Source organism: Myotis yumanensis, unplaced genomic scaffold, assembly GCF_028538775.1.
Source record: "Myotis yumanensis isolate MYYU_CA2020_CCGP unplaced genomic scaffold, mMyoYum1.0.hap1 SCAF_3, whole genome shotgun sequence".
NCBI classification, from domain to species: Eukaryota; Metazoa; Chordata; class Mammalia; order Chiroptera; family Vespertilionidae; genus Myotis; species Myotis yumanensis.
Window position 1 is genome coordinate 158992365 of NW_027223754.1, and position 21809 is coordinate 159014173.

The window sequence follows — 21809 nt, forward strand, 5'->3', positions numbered from 1 at the left end:
CTCCCGGTCCCGGGCTCCGAGGGGCTAGGGATGCGCGAGGTGCCGGCCACGGCGCCCCCTTGGGGAGCGTAGACAGGAGCCGCTTCCCGGGCTGAGAGGCCACGAGAACAGGGTCCGAGCGGTCTCAGCGGCGGGCGCCGGCCCGGAAGCAGCCGCCGCTCCGGGGCTCCCGCCGCCGCCGCCCGGGAGGCACCCGGGGTCGGGCCGCGCCCGGCCGGCCGGCAGGGGTCGCTGCGCGGGCCGGGACCCAGGCGGCGGGAGGCGGCGGCCGCGGCGGCGGGAGGCGGGCGGAGGCGGCGGAGGAGGCGGGAGCTGCGCGGAGCGGGGCGGGCGGCGGCGGCGGGCCCGAGCCCGAGAAGATGGCGGTGCGGAAGAAGGACGGCGGCCCCAACGTGAAGTACTACGAGGCCGCGGACACGGTGACCCAGTTCGACAACGTGCGGCTCTGGCTCGGCAAGAACTACAAGAAGGTACGCGGGCCGGGCCGCGCGGCCCGGGGGCGGGACAAAGGGACCGGGCCCCGCCGCGCCCGGGCTCCGGCCCCCTCGGCGGCCGCGGGCCCCGGTGCCGCCCCCGCGCCCCCTCCGGCCCGCGCCCCCCGCCGCCGCCCGCCCCGCTGCGGCCTCGGATTCCAGCCCCCGCCTCCCCGGCGGCGTCCTCTGCCCGCGGCCCCGGTGCCAGCAGCCCACCCTCCTCTTTTCCGGGAGACACGGCGGGGGTCCCCCGCCACGGCGCGCGCCGGAGCTCCCCGCGGACCGGGGACCGGCCGCCGAGGCCTCCCGGCGCTTTGTGTTCGGTAGAAGCAGGAGGCAGACAGCCAGGGCGCAGGCCCTCGGGGCTCCATCAGCCGGAACAGGCCCCCACCTGGCGGTCACCTGTCTGCCCGCCCCCCCGCCCCCAGGGGCCGCAGGACCTCGGGAGCCCCGGTCGGCTCCTGGGCAGCGGCTCCTTCCCCCCGTTCCTCGGCTCCACAATGAAGCCGCCCGCCGCCGGGCCTGCACGGCCTGGGCTTGGGGTTCAGATCTAGGCCACGCTTTCTGTCCTGGCCCCCCACCCCAACCGGAGAGGATAGGTGCCGAACAAAGGGTGGAAGGAGCCTCACCTGCCTCCCGCTGCACCTCCTCCCGGGCTTGTCTTTGTCTGTGGGCCTGGTTGAAAGCAACATCTAAACATGCGGGTTTGCTCCGGAGACAGCCGCCGGCCTGCTCTCTGCTCCCGGAGCGGGGTCTCGGCGGCCGCCCTTCCGCCCGGTGCCTCCTGCCCAGCCCCGCAGCCTGTCCGATGGGATGAGCGGCTAGGAGGACGCCCCCCTGGTCCTGGTCCTGGTCCTGGTCCTGGTCCTGGTCCTGGTCCTGAGCTGCCCTGCTCGGGCTCTGGGTGCAGGGTCCCGACCAGCAGCGCGGGCCTCTGCCTTGTCTGCGCCTCCGCCCGCCCGGGGCTCGGGTTCCCAGGCTTCTGTTTGACCTTTTGAAGGGAGATCAATCCAGGGGCTTAGTCCCGAGCCCTGCGGAGATGGGCGGCCCGCGACATGGCTGGGCTTTGCAGCTCTTAGCTCTTTGTCACTTACCTTTCCCTTCAGGGATCTCTTTACACCTCCCGCTGAGGAGGAGGCTCCGCTCTGTGATTAGGGTGAGCACACAGGGGTCAAAAGGTAAAGAGAAAGTTGCCTGCTGGCTCAGTTTTAAATTAGAACAGAAGGCGAGGATGCTAGTTGCATAGCATGGGAATGTTTAAGAATGCCCAGGGCGCCCTGACCGGTGTGGCTCAGTGGATAGAGCCTCGGCCTGCGGACTGAGGGCGTCCCGGGAGGGTTCGATTCCGGTCAAGGGCATGTACCTGGGTTGCGGGCACATCCCCAGTGGGGGGTGTCTCAGGAGGCGGCTGATGGATGTTTCTTTCTCATCGATGTTTCAAACTCTATCCCTCTCCCTTCCTCTCTGTAAAAAATCAATAAAATATGTTGTTAAAAAAAGAATGCCCAGGGTTACTTGTCTCAGCTAAGGTTTCCTCAGAAAAGACAGGTGCAGTCTTGCTCTTTCCCACTAGGGTAGCTGGTCCTTCCCATCTCGGAGGGCCTGCGAAGACATCTGTGCATCTGTGCCCTGTCCCTCGCAGAAGCAGAACGCACGAGCTGGCTCTGTTTGCCCATGCTTGCCCCCATGCTTGCCCTCTCGGTCTGTTTGCCCTACCTCACTTCCTTGCACCTTTCTTAAGCCACATGATAATGGCGAAGCTTGGCCTTCCACAAAGTTACCCCAAGAAATACACTGTTGTCTCACTTAGAGCCTCAAAGGTATTGCTTCCCTGGCCTGAACTCAAGGAACCTTCAGACTTTTACAGCCCTCAGGGTAGAGATCCAATGTCAGGGTGTACCTGGGCTGGGGGCAGCACAATTGCAACTTCCTGGTGAGGCACGTCGAGGGTCTGTCTCCCTTCTGCCATTTTCTTTATAGAAACTAGACATGTCGGGGAAGAAGACACAATTTTCTCTGCCCCAGATGTTTCCAGAGCTCCTGGGGAAGAAATAGGGAAGTGGTGGACAATTTACCTGGGGTCTATTTTTCTTTTCTTTCCCTCTATTTCCCCAGTATATACAAGCTGAACCACCCACCAACAAGTCCCTGTCTAGCCTGGTTGTACAGTTGCTACAATTTCAGGAAGAAGTTTTTGGCAAACATGTCAGCAATGCACCGCTCACTAAACTGCCGGTGAGTGCAAAAGCCACGGGGTGAATCCTCAAAACTAGAGAAAGCGTTGTTTTGTTTTTAGGGGGGGTTGTAAATTTCATGATTTTTGAAATTTGGGTAATTTTTTACCATCCCTATCCCTGGCCAGGACATCGATGCCTTGGCCTAGTCCCCAGTTTACCAATCCCTTTGTCTCAGTAATACTTTGTGCAGCAGGTTATTTCAGAGTGTGTGAGCCCGGTGCATGGAACTCTCATGGCATGGATTTGCACGGGCTTGTGTTCAAATCCTGGCTCAAAGTGGGGGCTTTGTGAATTTTCGTTTCTTTCTCTCCCCTCTTCTAGGCTACATGATACAATGGCACAGGGGTTAAAGAATTCCAGGTTGAGAGGGAGATCACTTTAGCATGGGATTTTGTGAGAGGATTAAGTAATAAGAGAATTTAGGATGTGACTCTTACATACTTTTTCCCCGTCTCAATTTTGTAGATCAAATGTTTCCTAGATTTCAAAGCAGGAGGCTCCCTGTGCCACATACTTGCAGCTGCCTACAAATTCAAGAGTGACCAGGGATGGTGAGATGCCCTCTCTTGATACTTTTTATATGTAGTTTAGAGGGATTTTCCTCGGGGTCTTTCTGGGGTGGCAGAGCTTAAGTAGACATTTTTATGGGTCTCTTTGTTAGGTCAGTAGGCCTGACTTGCTAGGTCAGAAAAAGGGCTGGGAGTCAGAACCAAAATAGTCTCCAAGACTGTGTAAGTATGTGTGTGTGTCAGTATGTGTATTGCAGAGGAAAAGGGATTCTTAGGTTGGCATCTCAAACTTTACTTTGTCCTTTGGACTCAGTATAGAGTGAGTTGAGATCAGTAAACCCCAGATTCTAGGCAGTTTTGACAATAGTCGTGAATGGGATTGCCTTCTAGTTTCCCAGGTTAAATAGTCACATACCCTAACCTGATCCCTCGAACTCAACTATATCACTCACTGGATTATTGCCTCTTCATAGGCGGCGTTACGACTTCCAGAACCCATCACGCATGGACCGCAACGTGGAAATGTTCATGACCATCGAGAAGTCCTTGGTGCAGGTACTGGTCAGGAACCTGCCCCCTTTCACCTCCCTTCCCTCAGCAGGAATCCAAAACACCCTCTCCATAATCTCACTCCATCTACTTCTTCTCCCCACAGAATAATTGCCTGTCTCGACCAAACATTTTCCTGTGCCCCGAAATTGAACCCAAACTGCTAGGAAAATTAAAGGACATTATCAAGAGACACCAGGTGAGTGGGTGGGTCAGGAGAGGTTTTGGAAAGTCCTCGACCCTTTTCCTGATGTTTCCGTTCAATAGATAGCCCTGAGGGGCCATGTGTTCTGCTGCAGAGGTGCCTCTGCCTACTTGGGAAATGACTAGACTTGAAGCCTTGGGCCATTCTTTCTATGTCTGCTCCTCCCATTTTCCAGTCTTGACAGGTTTGAGTCACTGTTCCTAGAGACTCTTAGTCTGGGGGAAAAGCTTTTACTTCCAATGAACTTGGTATTGCCTGAGGTCAGAGAAATGAAATCTTTGCTCTTTGGAACTCTAGCATAGGAAGCAGATGTCATTGCTAAAGACACACAGTCAACTTTACATTTCCCATGTGTGGATTATTTACTCAGATTATCTGAGCAGTTTTTAATTCTTTGACTTTTCTTCATTATTAGCACAATCTATTTTCCTCCGCCATTCAGCTAGTGTGTGCTTAGTAGAGAGGGCAACTCACTTTAATACCATTCTGAGCAAAATATGATTAGGAAGGCAGATTTGTGGTTAAGTCTTATTTTGGCTTATTTATACTGATGAGTGATTTAGAGGGGGGTATATTTACCTCCTTTTTTGTGCCATCCAGGGAACGGTCACTGAGGATAGGAACAGTGCATCCCATGTTGTGTATCCTGTCCCAGGGAACCTGGAAGAAGGTGAGACCTGGCTTTCCTGGGCACCTCAGTGAATGGCTTGGACTAGGAGGTGGAGGACTGCTCAGATCCCATGCGGTGCCTGGGCTGCTCTCTCCTTTCAACCCTAAATTATCCTACCGTCTTACATTCCTATTCACAGGTCCTCTGCTGCAACAGGAGTTATATACAGAGTTACTTTTTTTGTACCCCATTAGCTTATCTCTCTCCCTGCTCTGTCTCTATCCCCAGAGGAATGGGTGCGACCAGTCATGAAGCGGGACAAGCAGGTTCTTCTGCACTGGGGCTATTACCCTGACAGGTGAGGATGGGTTGGGGACAGGTGTAAGTACCAGAGCCAGGCTGGGAGGTGCTAGGACATCTAGCAAAGCAACAAGGAGTGATTTGGAGATGTGTGTGTGTGTGTGTGTGTGTGTGTGTGTGTGTATGGGGTTTTTTCTTCACTTTATTATCTTTTGGGGTTATTTTGTTTGTTAGTTTGTTGTTGTTTTTTAGGTTTGTTAATTTGTTCTCCTCTCTCCTATTATGTGAATCCCCTATCTTGGGGGAGGTTGGTATTTATTGGACCAGGTTTAGGCTAAAAGAATTGGGGCTTTACATGCAAAATCGTTATTCCAGGATAATTTTTGATAAGTAAATATTAGAAACAATCTAAATGTTTAATGGTGGGGAAATGTTTCAGCCAATTTACATGTCTATTTAGTGGGCTATTTTATAGCCTTTATTTATTTTTAAATATGTTTTTATTGATTTTTAGAGAGAGGAAGGGAGAGGGATATAGAGATAGAAACATCAATGAGAGCCCTGACCAGTTTGGCTCAGTGGATAGAGCGTTGGCCTGCAGACTCAAGGGTCTCAGATTCGAATCCGGTCAAGGGCATGTACCTTGGTTGCGGGCACATCCCCAGTGCGGGGTGTGCAGGAGGCAGCTGATCGATGTTTCTAACTCTCTATCCCTCTCCCTTCTGCTCTGTAAGGAAATCAATAAAATATATTTTTTTAAAAAAAGAAAAAAAAAAAGAAACATCAATGAGAGAGACATCATGAATTGGCTGCCTCCTGCACACCCCCCACTGGGAACTGAGCCCGAAACCCGAGCATGTGCCCTGATTGGGAATCGAACCAGGGACCTCCTGGTTCATGGGTGGACACTCAACCACCGAGCCACACTGGCAGGGCTATGCAGCCTTTAAATTTATAGGAATAACATGGATAATTTGTTAAATGAATATTAACTGCAAAAAGTAGGATATAAAATAACTCCAGTATCATTGAATTATGTTAAGACAAAATTATACTGAAAAAAGTTACTGGCCTAGCTGGCATGGCTCAGTGGTTGACCATCAACCTATGAACCAAGAGATCACGGTTCCGTTCCTGGTCAGGACACATGCCCAGGTCGGGCTCGCCTCCTCCCCTCTCCCATGCAGGAGGCAGCTCATCGGTGATTCTCTCTCCCTCTTCCTTCCACTCTGAAATCAATAAAAATATATATATTTTAAAAAGTTACTGGGAAAAGCCATATACTGAATATCACAAGTAGTTTTGTTAGGGTAATCCTTTTTTATTTTTGGAATATTTTGTAATTGTTTTTATTACTTTATAATGAAAGGATCCCAATATTAACTGGGGAAATAATTATACCAAAATAATAACCCAACAACACAGTGCTTTTTATACATGGAAAAGGTAAAAGATTTCCACTTGTCTTTTCCACAACTCCATTTTACTGATTCTCTGCTTCACGGTGAATTTCCCATGGCAGTTACGACACGTGGATCCCAGCCAGTGAAATTGAAGCGTCTGTGGAAGATGCTCCGACTCCCGAGAAGCCTCGGAAGGTGAGCTGCTCAGTTCCTGCGCTGCCCCCAGAAAAACGGTGCCAGGACCAGGCCTCTCTGTAGAGGAAGCAGCAGATGGGTGCTTGTGAGCTTTCTGTCAAGGGCCCCTGGCAGAGCTCTGGCTTCCAGGCAGCTCTTCAGCGCAGTCTCCTCTGTACTTAGGTTCATGCGAAGTGGATCCTGGACACAGACACCTTCAATGAATGGATGAATGAGGAAGACTACGAAGTAAATGATGACAAAAACCCTGTCTCCCGCCGAAAGAAGATTTCAGCCAAGACACTGACAGATGAGGTGAAATTCCTCTTCTTTCTTCTTGGAGCCATTAGCATAAGTTTTGGAATAAGTCTTCACTGGAGATTATTGACTGACATTTGTCCCAATTCCCCAACCTGCAGGTAAACAGCCCAGATTCAGATCGACGGGACAAGAAGGGGGGGAACTATAAGAAGAGGAAGCGCTCCCCCTCTCCTTCACCAACCCCAGAAGCTAAGAAGAAAAATGCTAAGAAAGGGTATGCCAGCCCCTAGCCTGCCCCCACCGTCAGTGATCTCTCCAAACCTTCCCATGAACACCGACCCCAGACCTACTCATCTTTAGCTGCCTAGTTGTTAGTTCTAGTCCCAGCCACTCGTAAACTCAAAGAGAGCTTTATCTCCAAATGAAAGCCTTGGCCACTTCCCAGTATTCTGAGGTGATTGGTTTCTGTTTTTGCTCAGTTCTGCCCCTTGGGGTTCTCCCTTGCTTCCTGTCCCTTGAACTTGAACTTCCAGGGACTCCTTATCCAAGGATGACTAGGTTCTCTTTCACTCCCTTTCCTTCCCAGTCCCTCAACACCTTACACCAAGTCCAAGCGTGGCCACAGAGAAGAGGAGCAAGAAGACCTAACAAAGGACATGGATGAGCCCTCACCAGTCCCCAACGTAGAAGAGGTGACATTGCCCAAAACAGGTATGGGCTGGGCCTAGCTTCTGGGCCTGCCTGCCCTGCCCCTACTCTTTCAAACCCTGAGTGGCTGACTTCCTAGGCCCAGTTCCAAGTCTAGAGGTTCTTTCCAACACCATGGACCACCCTCTAACTTCACACCCACAACTACTAGTGAGTTGTGGACTGTGCTTTGTGCTCGACAGTAGTTGTCTCCATATTCCATTTTTTTGTTTTTCGATTGATCGATTTTAGAGAGGGAGACACATCAATTTATTTTTCCACTTATTTATGCATTCATTGTTTGATTTCTATGTGTCCTGACCAGGGATCGAACCCACAACCTTGGCATATTGGGTCAACGCCTTAACCAAGGTGGAGCCAGTTTAGAGGGGCCCTACCTCTAAAATACATTTGAGCACAAATTACATACATGAACTGTTACACCACTCCTTTTAGAACATTATAAAACACATGCAAACATTATCTAAGAATGGGAAAATGTAAAGGATAAGATTAAAAGACAAATATAAAGAGAGGTTCTGATATTCTCTGGCTGTAGTCTAGTGGACCATCTTGTGCATCCTGTGTGAGAACCTCATTTGGAGACCACTGCTCTTCAGCACTGGTTATAATCTGTGCTCTAGAGACTAGTCCCAAATACAGTTCAGGAGTGGAGTAAAGAGGGCCACTGAGAGGAGTTCTGGCTCCCACCCCCTAGTCGATCCGAGCAGCTCTCCTCCTGAGCTTTCGTGTATGAATTCAGCTGGGGAAAGTGTCCTCTGCTTTTAAAAATATTTAAGATCTGGGAGAGGGTGGGTGGGTGGGAAGAGAGCAACCAAAGAACTTGAATGGATTTATGCAAAACCCATGGACACAGACAATAGGGTGATGAAGGCCTGGGGTGGGGGGCAGGGGTGGGCTGGAAGAAGTCAACTGGAGGAAAAGGGGGGCTATATGTAATAGTTTCAACAATAAAGATTTAAAAAAAAAAAAAAAAAGGCAAGGAAAAAGAAAAAATAATATTTAAGATCCAACCACTTCTCTATAGAGTGATTTGGTCAGGCTCTGTCTCACTTTATTAAGAACTTACAGCCCTGGCGGTTGTGGCTCAGTTGGTTGAGTGTTGTCTCATGCAGTGAGAGGTCACCAGTTCAGTTCCTTGTCGGGGCACATGCCTGGACTGGGGGCTTGATCCCCAGTAGGGGGTGTGCGGAAGGCGGCCAGTTGATTTTGTGCTCTCACATGGATGTTTCTCTCTCCCTCTCCCTTCCCATCTCTCTCTCTCTAAAATCAATAAAGACATTTTTATTTTTTTTAAAAAAAGACACAGGTGGATATAAGGGCCTGAAAGACAATTGATATATAAATATCCATTGAGTAGAAAATGCTTCTCTATAGAAAAATGCTAAATGAATTTTTGGTTGGGAAGAGGGCAAAATGGCAAGTGAGTTTCAAAACCTAGACTGATTGTGACTGAAGGAAGTCACTACATTTTGTGATCAGGAGAAAGTTTTTGGAGAAAGTGAGATCTTTAGAACTTAGCAGCAGAGAGGTAAGGGCCTGGTTTAGGCAAAGCCTGTCTGAAAAAATGACTCTCTTCCTACAGTCAACACTAAGAAGGACTCGGAGTCAGCCCCGGTCAAAGGAGGCACCATGACTGACTTGGGTAAGACGGGGAGCCTCGGGGAGGGCAGTCAGCCCGATTGGGGAGGCCAGCTGTCACTTCCCCAGCCTGCCGGGGCTTTTCAGAAATAGGACTCTTCTCGGCCCCTCTGGAGGCTTCAGCCTTCTATCTTGCTGTCTCTCTCTTTCAGATGAACAGGAGGATGAAAGCATGGAGACCACGGGCAAGGTGGAGCCAGTTTAGAGGGGCCCTACCTCTCTATGTGATTCTGATTTGTGATTATAAAGTTCCCTCTGCCCAGAACTTTCCCTGCCCGGACATTTCCCCCCATAAACTAATTCTACCTATTGCTCAAAACTGACCCTTTTCCAGTCCTGGGGCCCATTACTGTTCACTCCCACACCCATCTTTAGTGCCCACATTCCTGGGGTGCGGCAGAAGCAGGGGGTTGCTAGGGGCAAGATGAGAATGCTGAGTGTCCAGCAGCCTCCGTGTTCATAGGATGAGGATGAAAACAGTACGGGGAACAAGGGGGAGCAGACCAAGAACCCGGACCTGCATGAGGACAATGTGACTGAGCAGACCCACCACATCATCATCCCCAGCTATGCAGCCTGGTTCGATTATAATAGGTATTGTTCTCCAGCTTCTCACTACACCCTTTTCTCCCTGCCTCCTTGGGTCAACATGTTGTTCCTTCTCCTGCCGCTAAATAAGTTATTTCTTCCTCAGTCAGCTAGACTGGGGCACACTTCCATTCTAGGGGAGCCCTGGGAGGAAGTTCTCCCCAAGCATCTGACTCCTTCCTGCTGTCTCCAGCTGTTTGCCTGCCTCACCTTCTAGGCTTTTCCTCTCTTTGGGGCTCCCATCTCTCCACTAGTGCCTTCTGAATGCACTGGCTTCTCTTGCAGTGTTCATGCCATTGAGCGGCGGGCTCTCCCTGAGTTCTTCAACGGCAAGAACAAGTCCAAGACTCCAGAAATGTAAGGACATCTCGGTTCATGGATCTCTTTCTCTCTTCCTGTCCCCATTCACTCTTCCTGATCCAGCAACATCCTGTTTAGCAAACATTTCTTGAGTTCTTCCATGAGCACAAGCAAGGCTTACCAATACGTGATCACTGCCCCCAGGGAGCCCCAGCCCAGCACTGTGACCACGCAACGCGCTCTCTAGGATTTGCCCAGTGGCCATATCAGCCTGCTCTTCTGTACAAAACAACTACCTGCTCCAAATCCATTTCTTTTAACAGGGTACAGACTCTTTCAATCCACAATTACTGATGTTGTCCAAAATGCAAATCTCCCTAGAATAGCTTTGACTAAACTGTCAGTGGCTGTTACCAGGCTGGTCCCTAAGGGTAGGTTTTGATAGATAAACGAGAGGGAAAACTATTAAGACCCACGTCTGTGAATTAAGGGATGGAGAGGGCTTTCTGGAGAGAAGTGTTAGGTCAAGTGCGGGCTTGGGGCTCAGAAGTCTTCGTCTCCTTCAAGGTGTTGCCTCAGGCCAAACTTGCTTGGCTTTGGATGAGACTTGGCAATCTTCTCTGGTTAGAGATGCTCCAGGATCAATATCATGATGAGATGGTGAGCCTGAGTGCTGAGCCCAGGTTCCCTGAGAACCAGGGCTTGCTTCCCATCTGCTCCTCAGCCTCCCCTCTCGGGGGTCGTCTTCCCTTCCCTTCCTGCGATGCTACTTTTCCTGTAGCCTGGTCTGCTTCTCTCCTCTTCTGGGAAAGCAGTGTGTGTGAAGAAGCCTCGCTCTCCAGGGGAAAAGGAAGTAGTGGCCAGGTGACGTGATCAACATGATTTGCCCTCAGGGTTGAAACTAGAACTGTTCCACACTTTGCACTCCTTTTTATTTATTTATTTTTATTATTATCATTTTTTAAAATATCTTTTTATTTATTTCAGAGAGGGAGAGATAGAAACATCAATGATGAGAGAGAATGATTGATTGGCTGCCTCCCACACACCTCCTATTGGGGTACGAGCCCGCAACCCAGGCATGTGCCCTTGACCGGAATTGAACCGGGACCCTTCAGTCTGCAGGCTGACGCTCTATCCACTGAGTCAAACCAGCCAGGACCTTTTTTTCTTTTTATAGTTTTATGTTTTATGAATTATTTTTTTTATCTGGAGAGAAATCAAATTCACCAGGAAGAGAGAATCATAGATTTTTAGATCTGGAAGAAAGCTTGTAAGTTGTATAGTTCTCACCACATTAAAAACTAACAACCTTGAGGCCTTTCAAGATGATGTGACTGGCAAAGGAAGGACACAAAGCTATTTTTTTGGTGGCAAAGCAGTATTTGAAATCATGTTTCCTAACTTACACTTTGCACTTTTGGCATAAAATAGTAAATGATGATAATTGCCTACCTTTATTGAGAGCTTACTGTCTCCCAGGGACAGTCCTACAGACATTGGTTAATTTAATCTCCACATCAGCTTTAGGGGAAGGTTATTAGGTTATTATCATCTCCAGTTCACTGATTAGGAAATTGAGGTATAGAGGGGTTAAGTTAGTGCTTAAGGTCACACAGCTAGTAAGTAGTAAAACCGAGATCTGAATCCTTTAGTCTAGGTCATGGTCTCAAACTTTACACTATACTATACAACAGCTATCATTTTTCAAACTGTACGAGACCTTTACAGACCTTTCTAAGCTTCACAGACACTCCACTTTATAGATGGGGAAACTGAGAGGCAAAAATTTAAGTGTCATGCCCGAGGCTATCATGGTAGAACTGGGATTTGAGCTTTTCCACATTCAAAACATTCTTTGCTGACTAGTAGGATACATGGATTTGGACCTCCCTCTAACATATGCATTTGGAAATAAGGGCTCCTTTCTTTACCTTTTGATTCCTTATTTAAAAGTTGGGTGAATCACCTTCAAGTACAGCCAAGGATATAATTTACTTTAAAAACCCCATCAAGGAGCCCTAGCCGGTTTGGCTCAGTGGATAGAGCGCCGGCCTGCAGACTGAAAGGTCCCAGGTTCAATTCCGACTAAGGGCATGTGCCTTGGTTGCAGGCACATCCCTAGTGGGAGGTATGCGGGAGGCAGCTGATCAATGTTTCTCTCTCATTGATGTTTCCAACTCTCTATCCCTCTCCCTTCCTCTCTGTGAGAAATCAATAAAATATATTAAAAAAAAACAAAAACCATCAAGGAAAACGTCAGCAGTGTTTGAACCCCAGGTGTTGGGCACATAGTAGACCCACATTGTTTATTGAGTCAGATTGTCAGCTCTTGTTTGCCTTTGTCACACAGGAGGAGTTATTTGCTCCTTTATCACTTTTCCTCCCCTTCAGCCGTCAACAGACATTTATTTTTCTGCCTCATTGTTCATCTCTCCTAAGCTACCTGGCCTACCGAAACTTCATGATTGACACTTACCGGCTGAACCCCCAGGAGTATCTCACCTCTACCGCCTGCCGCAGGAACCTGGCGGGCGATGTCTGTGCCATCATGAGGTGGGTTTGCAGCTGAGAGGAAGGGGTATGTCAGGATGTCTGCCCACGGATGTCTCTTGGCAAAAACAGAGATGCCAGCAAGGAACATAGGGGAGTGAGCAGGAAGAAACACCTCTAGGGAAAGGGGAGGGTCAGGTTCGGGGTGCGAGTGACCTGAGGGAATGGCAGTGGTACCCCATGAGCGTGGAGGAAAGGAGAAAGTCCTGTTTCGATTTTACTGGCTGTCCAGGAGGAGATGTGGAGCAGGTGGATGAATATGAAGAGAGTCCTAACTGGAGATGTAGACTTGGCATTTACATGGTGGGAGGAGAGATTTCCCAGGGAGGAGAATGAGCAGAAAACAGGGCGGGAGAGGGAGCTTTAGGCCACCTCTGTCCTCAGCTCTCATGCAGCTTTCTGGTTGCCTGTGACCCTGTTTCTGTCTCCTCCCAGGGTCCACGCCTTCCTAGAGCAGTGGGGTCTTATAAACTACCAGGTGGATGCTGAGAGTCGACCAACCCCAATGGGACCTCCACCCACCTCTCACTTCCATGTCTTAGCGGACACGCCCTCAGGGCTGGTGCCTCTGCAACCCAAGACCCCACAGGTAGGATGAGGGGCTGTAGGGACGGGTGCGGGGGGAGTAAAATTGGGCTTCTTTGGACTTTTCTATTTCTGGTTTTTTAGGGTAATGGTTCAGGAGTGTTTTGAGGCTTCTTCCTTTTCCGTGGGATGCACAGGGCGACAGGAATCAGCCCCAGGTGTTTAGCAACCTCTCTCAGCCTCTGCACCTAAGATTACAAGGACTTGCTGAGGGAGAAGAGATGTTCCTTGTCCTCAAGGAGCAGAGAGACTAATGTAGGGGATGGAACAGATAGAGAAAAATGGCTTGAAATTCAGTTGCATGAAATTTTTTAGCTTTGTCATGTTTCCAACATTTTTTCATTTTTGACTCATAATTATTATCACTTCCATTTTTCCACTTCCATTTCACACATTACAGAAATTAAGAGGAGAAAGGTTATGTGGCTTGCCCAAGGTCACTGAGTACTAAATCTAGAACTAGAACCTAATTGTCCAGCTCCTAAGGAAATTTGTAAAGACATATGTGAATACAAGTGGATATCATGCCAACTGCAGACCTAATTAACCACTAAGGGAACATGGAGCAATGGCATGAAGGCCCCAGAGCTGCGGACCACCCAGGACTTGGTCTTGAGGCCTCTAGGGCCTTGGCCTGGTGTTCCCTGCCCAGCCTCCATGACGTCAAGCTCTGTCCCCCAGGGCCGCCAGGTTGATGCTGATACCAAGGCTGGGCGCAAGGGCAAAGAGCTGGATGACCTGGTGCCAGAGACCGCTAAGGGCAAGCCAGAGCTGGTAGGTGGGGTGTAGACCCTGCTGGGCTTCTTATTTGCCCCTTTGTTTGGGGGCCCCTGCCCGGGAAGGAGAGATGAGAACAGAGGAGCTACAGCAGTGAGGGAGGAAGCCCCGCCCAGGGGTGTCCCTGACTTTGGGAAGAAAGCTCCTTCTGTCTGTTTCTATCTCTCTCTTTCTCTCTTTCTGTCTCTTTCTCTCTCTGCCCCTGGCTCCTGGTGGTCATTTGTACTCACCTCTTTCTTTCCCTCCACAAATAGCAGACCTCTGCTTCCCAACAAATGCTCAACTTCCCTGACAAAGGCAAAGAGAAACCAACAGACATGCAGAACTTTGGGCTACGCACAGACATGTACACAAAGAAGAACGTTCCCTCCAAGGTATGGAAGTGTGGGGTGACTCAGGGCCTGAGCGCCCTCACTCCTCAGAGGTCAAGGCCCCTCTGGCTGACCCGCCTGTCTTTCCCCTGCAGAGCAAAGCTGCGGCCAGTGCCACGCGAGAGTGGACGGAGCAGGAGACCCTGCTTCTACTGGAGGTAATTGGGGCGAGGAAAGGAGAGGCCTGCGTGACAGAGTGGCCGGGTGCCTGCGCACTCGTGAGCGGGGCAGCGTGATCTTGCCCTCAGTCTCTCTCCTTCCCGATGCCTGCGCACCTGCCCTAGGCAACGGCTCCAGGCCAGAGATTTGGGCCATTTCCTTAACGCCATATCCGTTCTTAGTGCTACTTGCAAGTTCCTTTTGGACCCAACAGAGCACACAAATACCACAGACAGAGAGCTTTGAAGCCAGCTCGCCTTAGTAAGATGGGGGGAATTGATCTTCAAGGGAAGTGGCCAAGTAAGCGAAGTTGTGTCTCCTCCACCACCACCACCAGGCTCTGGAAATGTACAAAGACGACTGGAACAAAGTGTCTGAGCATGTGGGAAGCCGCACGCAGGACGAGTGCATCTTGCATTTTCTTCGTCTTCCCATTGAAGACCCGTACCTGGAGGACTCGGAGGCCTCTCTGGGCCCCTTGGCCTACCAGCCCATCCCTTTCAGTCAGTCAGGCAACCCCGTCATGAGCACTGTCGCCTTCCTGGCCTCCGTCGTCGATCCTCGAGTCGCCTCTGCTGCTGCAAAGTCGGCTCTAGGTAATGTGGAGGGTTCCTGGCCTTCTTAGTTTGCGTTTTTTTTTTGTTTGTTTGTTTGTTTAAATATATTTTTATTGATTTTAGAGAGGAAAGGTGAGGGAGAGAGAGAGAGAATCATCAGTGATGAGAGAGAATCATTGATCGGCTGCCTCCTTTACGCCCTCAACTGGGGATTGAGCCCACAACCAGGCATGTACCCTGACCAGGAATTGAACCCTGGCCTCCTGGTTTATAAGTTGATGCTCAACCACTGAGCCACAACAGCCGGGCTTAGTTTGCGTTTGAAGGACTAGTTAGTTACTCAGACCTTGAGACCCTCTCAAGTTTGGCTGCCTTAATAGCCTTGTCTTCTGCTGGCATCAGCTCAGGCACCTGTCTGGCTCCATGTTGGTCTGGATGGAGAGATGGGATTTCACCGGGGTGGCCAGAACTGCCTCCCTGCCCCCACTCCCATCCTCATCCTCTCTGAAACTTGCAGAGGAATTCTCTAAAATGAAGGAAGAGGTACCCACAGCCTTGGTGGAGGCCCATGTTCGGAAAGTGGAGGAAGCAGCCAAAGTGACAGGCAAGGCGGACCCAGCCTTCGGTCTGGAAAGTAGTGGTATTGCCGGAACCACCTCTGATGAGCCTGAGCGGATTGGTAAGGCTGACAAGTTCCCAGATTTCTCCCCTTCCACCTGGCTTCCCTATGCCATCCCTGCCTCGGTTGGCCTCAGAGCACCAGACAAATGGGAGATTGGTGGGGGTTTTATTTTCCCCAGGACTTTACCTTAGGGACTCTGTCTCCCTATTGACCCTCTCACTAAGATTTTGGCTAGGAAAGGGGGCTGTGGGAAAAGTGCTGTAGAGACAGACTCTGTATCAGCCACTTCCCATTTCCTCTTCCCACGGGCCCAGAGGAGAGCGGGACTGACGAGGCACGGGCGGAGGGCCAGGCCACAGAGGAGAAGAAGGAGCCCAAGGTATAGCTGGATTGACCTGGGCTGGGGGGTTGGGGGGCTGGGGGTGGGGTGGCAGCATAGTGATGGGGAGCTGGCTTAGTCCAGCTCAGGCAGGAGGTGGCTAGGCTTCTCCTGGAGCCAAACTACCTCCCAAGTAAGAGGTGTGAATTCATTTCCCAGTCCAGATCCTGTGTGAGAACCAGTCACCCTGATATCCTCTACTTTTCTTTCCCTGGGACTTCAGGAACCCCGAGAAGGAGTTGGGGCTGTGGAGGAAGAAGCAAAAGAGAAGACTAGCGAGGCTCCCAAGAAAGATGAAGAGAAAGGGAAAGAAGGCGACAGTGAGAAGGAGTCAGAGAAGAGTGAAGGGGACCCCATAGGTGAGCCTCCCCGCAGGGTGGTTAAGTCCAGGAGAGAGAAGGGAGGCCGGAGGACTAACAGCCCTGTTCCCGGCCCAGTTGACCCTGAGAAGGAGAAGGAGCCAAAGGAGGGGCAGGAGGAAGTGCTGAAGGAAGTGGTGGAGTCAGAGGGGGAAAGGAAGACCAAGGTGGAGAGGGACATCGGTGAGGGCAATCTCTCCACCGCTGCTGCTGCTGCCCTGGCCGCTGCCGCTGTGAAGGCCAAGGTGAGGGCCAGAGACCCAGAAAACCCCAAGGGGGAGATGCCCCTTCTCTGATCTCACTTCACCTGGAGGAAATCCTTCCTTACTCATCCCTTGAATAATGCTGGCCATTTCCTTTTTCTTTTGATCCTAAGAGGGAGGGTTGGTCATCACTGTTCTAAGTTTCTTAAGCTTTGATTATTTGACTAGAGGCCCGGTGCACAGATCTGTGCACCGGTGGGGTCCCTCGGCCTGGCCTGTGCCCTCTCACAATCTGGGACCTCTCGGGGGATGTCAGACTGCCAGTTTCGGCCTGATCCCTGCAGGCCAGGCTGAGGGACCCCACCGGTACATGAATCTGTGCACCGGACCTCTAGTAGGCATATAAGCTCTTTGGTTAATTTCTTCCCCCTTCCCTCTGAGATTCATCAGGCTGTTCCATGTTTCCATGCCTGTATGTTGAGCATCTGCCCCTGGTGGTCATTGCGCATCATAGCTACTGGTCAAATAGTCAAACGGTCACTTAGGTTTTTATATATATAGATTATTTGACTTTTGTCTTATCCTTTGCCACACTTGATTTTTCTTCATGTTCTTTTAAAAATATCAAGCCTGTTTTGCTCTCTGGGCTGTGAATTCAGCAAGTTGTTTCTTAAAACCTGCCACCTTTCTCTGCCCCGGAATGTCTTGCACTGGGTCTTCCCACTGACATGCCTTCCACCCCTCCTTCCCTAGCACTTGGCTGCTGTTGAGGAGAGGAAGATCAAATCTCTGGTGGCCCTGCTAGTGGAGACCCAGATGAAAAAGCTGGAGATCAAACTCCGGCACTTTGAGGAACTGGAGACGATCATGGACCGGGAGCGAGAAGCAGTGAGTAATGTTCCCTAGGGGTTCAGCAGAGCCGGGGCCCCACCTTGATGCTGAGTTGTGCTTCAGTTGAGGACAGGGCAGCGGGGAGAGGGGAGCAGCAGAGCAGAAAGCCTGATATGGACAGGGCTCCAAAGCAAGAGTGGAACAGCCCAAGCCAGGGCAGGGGGAGCCAGCTCCAGGTACTTAAGGACAAGTGGCCCACAGGTGAGGCCGGAGCTGAGGTGCCACACAATGTCAGCTCCTCCATGGGGCAGAGATCCTAGTTAATTTTTGATCAGCATCTCCAGGTCCTTGAACAGTGCTTGGCCCATAGTAAACTCTCAATAAGTATATATTGAGGGGTTGAACAAATTTAAGGCATGATGAGAGGGTAGAGGCTTCAGATCCAGGAGATGAACTTGAAAAGGGGATGGGATAGATAAGCTATGGACCACTTTGTCTTTGAGAAGTTGTAAAAAGAAAGAGATGAGCCCTAGCTGGTTTGGCTCATTGGATAGAGACCTGTGGATTCAGACCTGTGGACTGAACGGTCCTGGGTTCAATTCTAGTCAAGGGCACATGCCTCGGTTGCTGGCTCAATTCCCATTGGGGGGTGTTCAGGAGGCAGCCAATCAATGATTCTCTTTCATCATTGATGTTTCTATCTCTCTTCCCTCTCCCTTTCTCTCTGAAATAAATAAAAATATATTTAAAAAAGAAAAGAAAGAAAGAGAATACAGGGCCCCTGCCCTCAGAGAATTTACAATTCAATTAGAGACATCAAATGTATACGGTATGGAGATATAAAAAAACAGTTAATGCTTAAAGTACCTGACAAATTCAAATTAAGAGATTTCAAATCAAGTATATAAGTCCTGAGGTGATAACAGAATAAAGGCCAAAAGCTCAGAGGCTAGTGAATTGATCTGAGATGGCTCCCTAAGAATGATGAGTTTTTAGCCAATTTTTAAGGAAGAAAAAAACATGAATTGACAGGAGGACTGGAAAGGTTTTCCAGATTAATGACAAGTGCAAAGCTTTGTAGCTGAAATCAGCAAGGGCTAGCCCCCAGACTAACACCATTGCCATGAGAAGCTGTGTGGGCAGCCAGAAGATGGGGGAGGGGAAGGGGATGCTCACGCACTGATTTAGACTTGTGCGGGGAGCCACCAGAATGAGGGGCTAGGTTTGTCAGAAATAAAGCAGGGGGAAGGTGTTTGCCCTGGGATCTCCTGAACACGGGTGACAGTACTCAATTGGCACCGGCAGCTGGAGTATCAGAGGCAGCAGCTCCTGGCCGACAGGCAAGCCTTCCACATGGAGCAGCTGAAGTATGCGGAGATGAGGGCTCGGCAGCAGCACTTCCAGCAAATGCACCAGCAGCAGCAGCAGCCACCTCCAGCCCTGCCCCCAGGCTCCCAGCCTATCCCACCGACAGGCGCTGCTGGGCCACCCACAGTCCATGGCTTGGCGATGGCTCCGGCTTCTGTGGCCCCTGCTCCTGCTAGCAGTGGGGTCCCTCCTGGAAGCTTGGGCCCCTCTGAACAGATTGGGCAGACAGGGTCAACTGCAGGGCCACAGCAGCAACAACCAGCCGGAGCCCCCCAACCTGGGGCAGTCCCACCAGGGGTTCCACCCCCTGGACCCCATGGTAAGTGATGGGTTCTTGAACTCTTGCTGACGAGAGCGATCCAGGTGAGAGTTCCAGGTCCCCTCGGAGGGGATACGTGATAGGATTGGAGATAGAATTGGCCTCAGTTTCTACTGCTGGGCCCACCTCTGCCATATCCCTAAGCAGCAGGGATCTTTCCCCAAACCCAGATCTTTGGAATGTTGCTCCAAGGATTTACCACTAATTCTAGTGTCAGAAAAAGGGAAGGTGGTACCTAGGAGTGGCTAGATTACCCTCCCTATAAAAGTGAGTTGATAAGTGAGATTTTCTGTCTCTGATCATCTGGATCTCTTCTCTCTATTCCCAGGCCCCTCACCGTTCCCCAACCAACAAACTCCTCCCTCAATGATGCCAGGGGCAGTGCCAGGCAGCGGGCACCCAGGCGTGGCGGGTAATGCTCCTTTGGGTTTGCCTTTTGGCATGCCGCCTCCTCCTCCTCCTGCTCCATCCATCATCCCATTTGGTAGTCTAGCCGACTCCATCAGTATTAACCTTCCCCCTCCTCCTAACCTGCATGGGCATCACCACCATCTCCCGTTCGCCCCGGGCACTCTCCCCCCACCTAACCTGCCTGTGTCCATGGCGAACCCTCTACATCCTAACCTGCCGGCGACCACCACCATGCCATCTTCCTTGCCTCTCGGGCCGGGGCTCGGATCCGCCGCAGCCCAGAGCCCTGCCATTGTGGCAGCTGTTCAGGGCAACCTCCTGCCCAGTGCCAGCCCACTGCCAGGTGAGAAGGGTCCGGGAGGGGAGAAGGGTGCGGGAGAGGGGTCCACATGGGGAGAGGAGGGCAAGGGGGAAGGGCTCAGGTACTCTTTGAGCGCTCCGGTGAAATTAGAATCCAGGAGGAAGGGCCTCTCTGGCTGTCCTCACCATCCCCCGGCCGGGCAGCTGCCCCTCGGGGATGACGTGGGGGCCTTTCACTGGTGGGTCATGGAGGAGTCCTGTGGCACAGAGCATCTCAGCTGTAAACTTGAAAGGCAGCTACCTGACTGCATGATGATTGGCACCCCCTTTGCTTGTCCCCATCATGCTCAGATGCCCCATTTAGAGTTCCCTTGGGGGCAGGAGGATGATTTCAGGTCTATCACTTCCCAGTGTGAGGTGGGAGAGGTTGTTGGGAAAGGAAGTTGTATATTGTGGGTACCTCATTCATCTACCCACCCATTGCACGCCTTGCCCAGTTCTGTTTGTCCGTGGTGCCCTCTCTCCTGCTCACCCTAGCTGATTCATCTTCCCTTTCTCCACAGACCCAGGCACCCCCCTGCCTCCAGACCCCACAGCCCCGAGCCCAGGCACGGTCACCCCTGTGCCACCTCCACAGTGAGGAGCCAGCCAGACATCTCTCTCCCTCACCCCCCATGAAGATCAAGGTTCCAGGAAGAGCCCTCCCCCCACCACTGGGACTCTTCCCCAGCTGGAGAGCTCATCACTGCGTAAGGAAAGCACTTCCTGCCCCTCCAAAGCCCCCACCAAAGCCCCTGTCGGGGGCTTGCATTTTTATATCGGGTTACTCAAGGACTTCTGTTTAAAGGGTCTTCCTGATGTCTGGGAGGAAGGATAGGATGGGGATGTGCCCTCAAAGGAAGGACTGGGGGAAGGTATTTGTACAAGGTTCTAATTAATCACTTCTAAAGGGTACACCCCCTCAAAACGACTGCATTTTTTATGGATGGAAAAAATTAAGCCCTTTTAAAGGAAATAGATTTTTTTTTAAGCTGCATTGGAGCTCCCTCCACCCACTAAAAAAAATCCAACTTTTACATTTTTTGGAGGGAGGTGACCATTTTAGAAAAGGGTAATTAACATTCTGGAGAGAGCTCTGGGGATAAAATAGGGCGCAGAACCTGTCTCCTCCAGCCCCTCGGTAGTAACTAAGTCAACTCAGAACCCCCCCCCCCCCCCATTTATCCCTACTAATCTCCTGCTGCTTCCTCAGTGTTGCTGTTTTAGGCCACCCCAGCTCAGCCAATGACCCGTTTCCCTCTGAATGTCAGTTTTTGTGTTTTTAAGTCGCCAATGTAGTTGATGTCAGCGTATGTGTATTTGGTGGGGAAACCTATTTTTGGAGATTCCTGTGGTAGATAATAGAGGAAGACAGGGCATTCAGGGCTCTTCTTCCTCCCTGGGCTTTCTCAGTGGGCTCCTAGAAGACATGGAGAGGGCAGCTAGAAGATGGAAAGTTTTAAAAACCTGAAATTTTCAAAAAGCACTTAAGCACCTCTTTCTTATGACTCAGTGGATCATTCCCATAACCTCTTCCCTCCTCCACCAAGACCATCAGAACCTTGACTGGTAGCTAGGGTTTCCCTGGGATTTGCAGACAGTGGGGTAGGGGTGCCCAACCTAGGTTAGTGCTGACCCCCAGCTTGCAGCTCAGCTCAGCTCCCCAGATTCCAGTGCCTCACATACCAGCTCTCCCCTCTTCACCCTTGATGTGCAGGCAAACGTGACTCCAGGCTCCCCACCAGTCCCTCGTCCCGCCCACCAGGCCCTTCGTTCCTCATGTCCCCATGTTTCTTCTCCTCTGCGTCTTGGCACCTTCCTTCTGTTCAAAAGTTTTCTGTAAATTTTCTCTTTTCTTCTTTCTTTTTCTTTTTTATAAATTAATTTGCTTTCAGTTTTATCTTGTGGATGCCTTCTGTGTTCTCTGACCTGTGACTGTCAGGTAGCGGGTCGGGCTGGGGGCATCACTGCTGGAGTTCTTCCCTGGGGCGTTCACTTAGGCCAGAGGCACTGGGCCC

General features: G+C 50.9%; 1 protein-coding gene across 7 annotated transcripts; it reads left to right on the forward strand.

Moving 5' to 3' along the window:
* The first annotated feature begins 328 nt into the window (after window positions 1–328).
* SMARCC2 (SWI/SNF related BAF chromatin remodeling complex subunit C2) lies at window positions 329–21685 on the forward strand. Of its 7 annotated transcripts, none has more exons than XM_070410015.1 (30): window positions 329–470; window positions 2589–2708; window positions 3176–3261; window positions 3693–3774; window positions 3875–3967; window positions 4574–4643; window positions 4872–4941; window positions 6406–6481; window positions 6644–6775; window positions 6880–6995; window positions 7308–7432; window positions 9015–9074; window positions 9223–9260; window positions 9534–9664; window positions 9944–10015; window positions 12401–12514; window positions 12947–13100; window positions 13778–13870; window positions 14128–14247; window positions 14340–14402; window positions 14741–14999; window positions 15478–15639; window positions 15897–15961; window positions 16185–16320; window positions 16399–16565; window positions 17277–17411; window positions 18660–19041; window positions 19370–19453; window positions 19730–19795; window positions 20316–21685. In XM_070410015.1, the coding sequence occupies exons 1-30, from the start codon at window positions 360–362 to the stop codon at window positions 20390–20392; spliced, it is 3459 nt and encodes a 1152-aa protein (XP_070266116.1). In that variant the 5' UTR covers window positions 329–359; the 3' UTR covers window positions 20393–21685. The 7 variants fall into 7 exon arrangements, with proteins under 7 accessions (XP_070266116.1, XP_070266117.1, XP_070266111.1 ...); XM_070410016.1 differs by having other exon boundaries at window positions 14131–14247; XM_070410010.1 differs by having other exon boundaries at window positions 19370–19795.
* Window positions 21686–21809: the final 124 nt, after the last annotated feature.

Excerpts from the sequence above, each read along its gene's own strand:
- SMARCC2 (XM_070410010.1), top strand. The coding sequence starts at position 360 with ATGGCGGTGCGGAAGAAGGACGGCGGCCCCAACGTGAAGTACTACGAG. Across the intron at positions 471-2,588 it reads TCGGCAAGAACTACAAGAAG|TATATACAAGCTGAACCACC; the intron begins GTACGCGGGCCG and ends CTATTTCCCCAG. Across the intron at positions 15,640-15,896 it reads TGATGAGCCTGAGCGGATTG|AGGAGAGCGGGACTGACGAG; the intron begins GTAAGGCTGACA and ends CCACGGGCCCAG.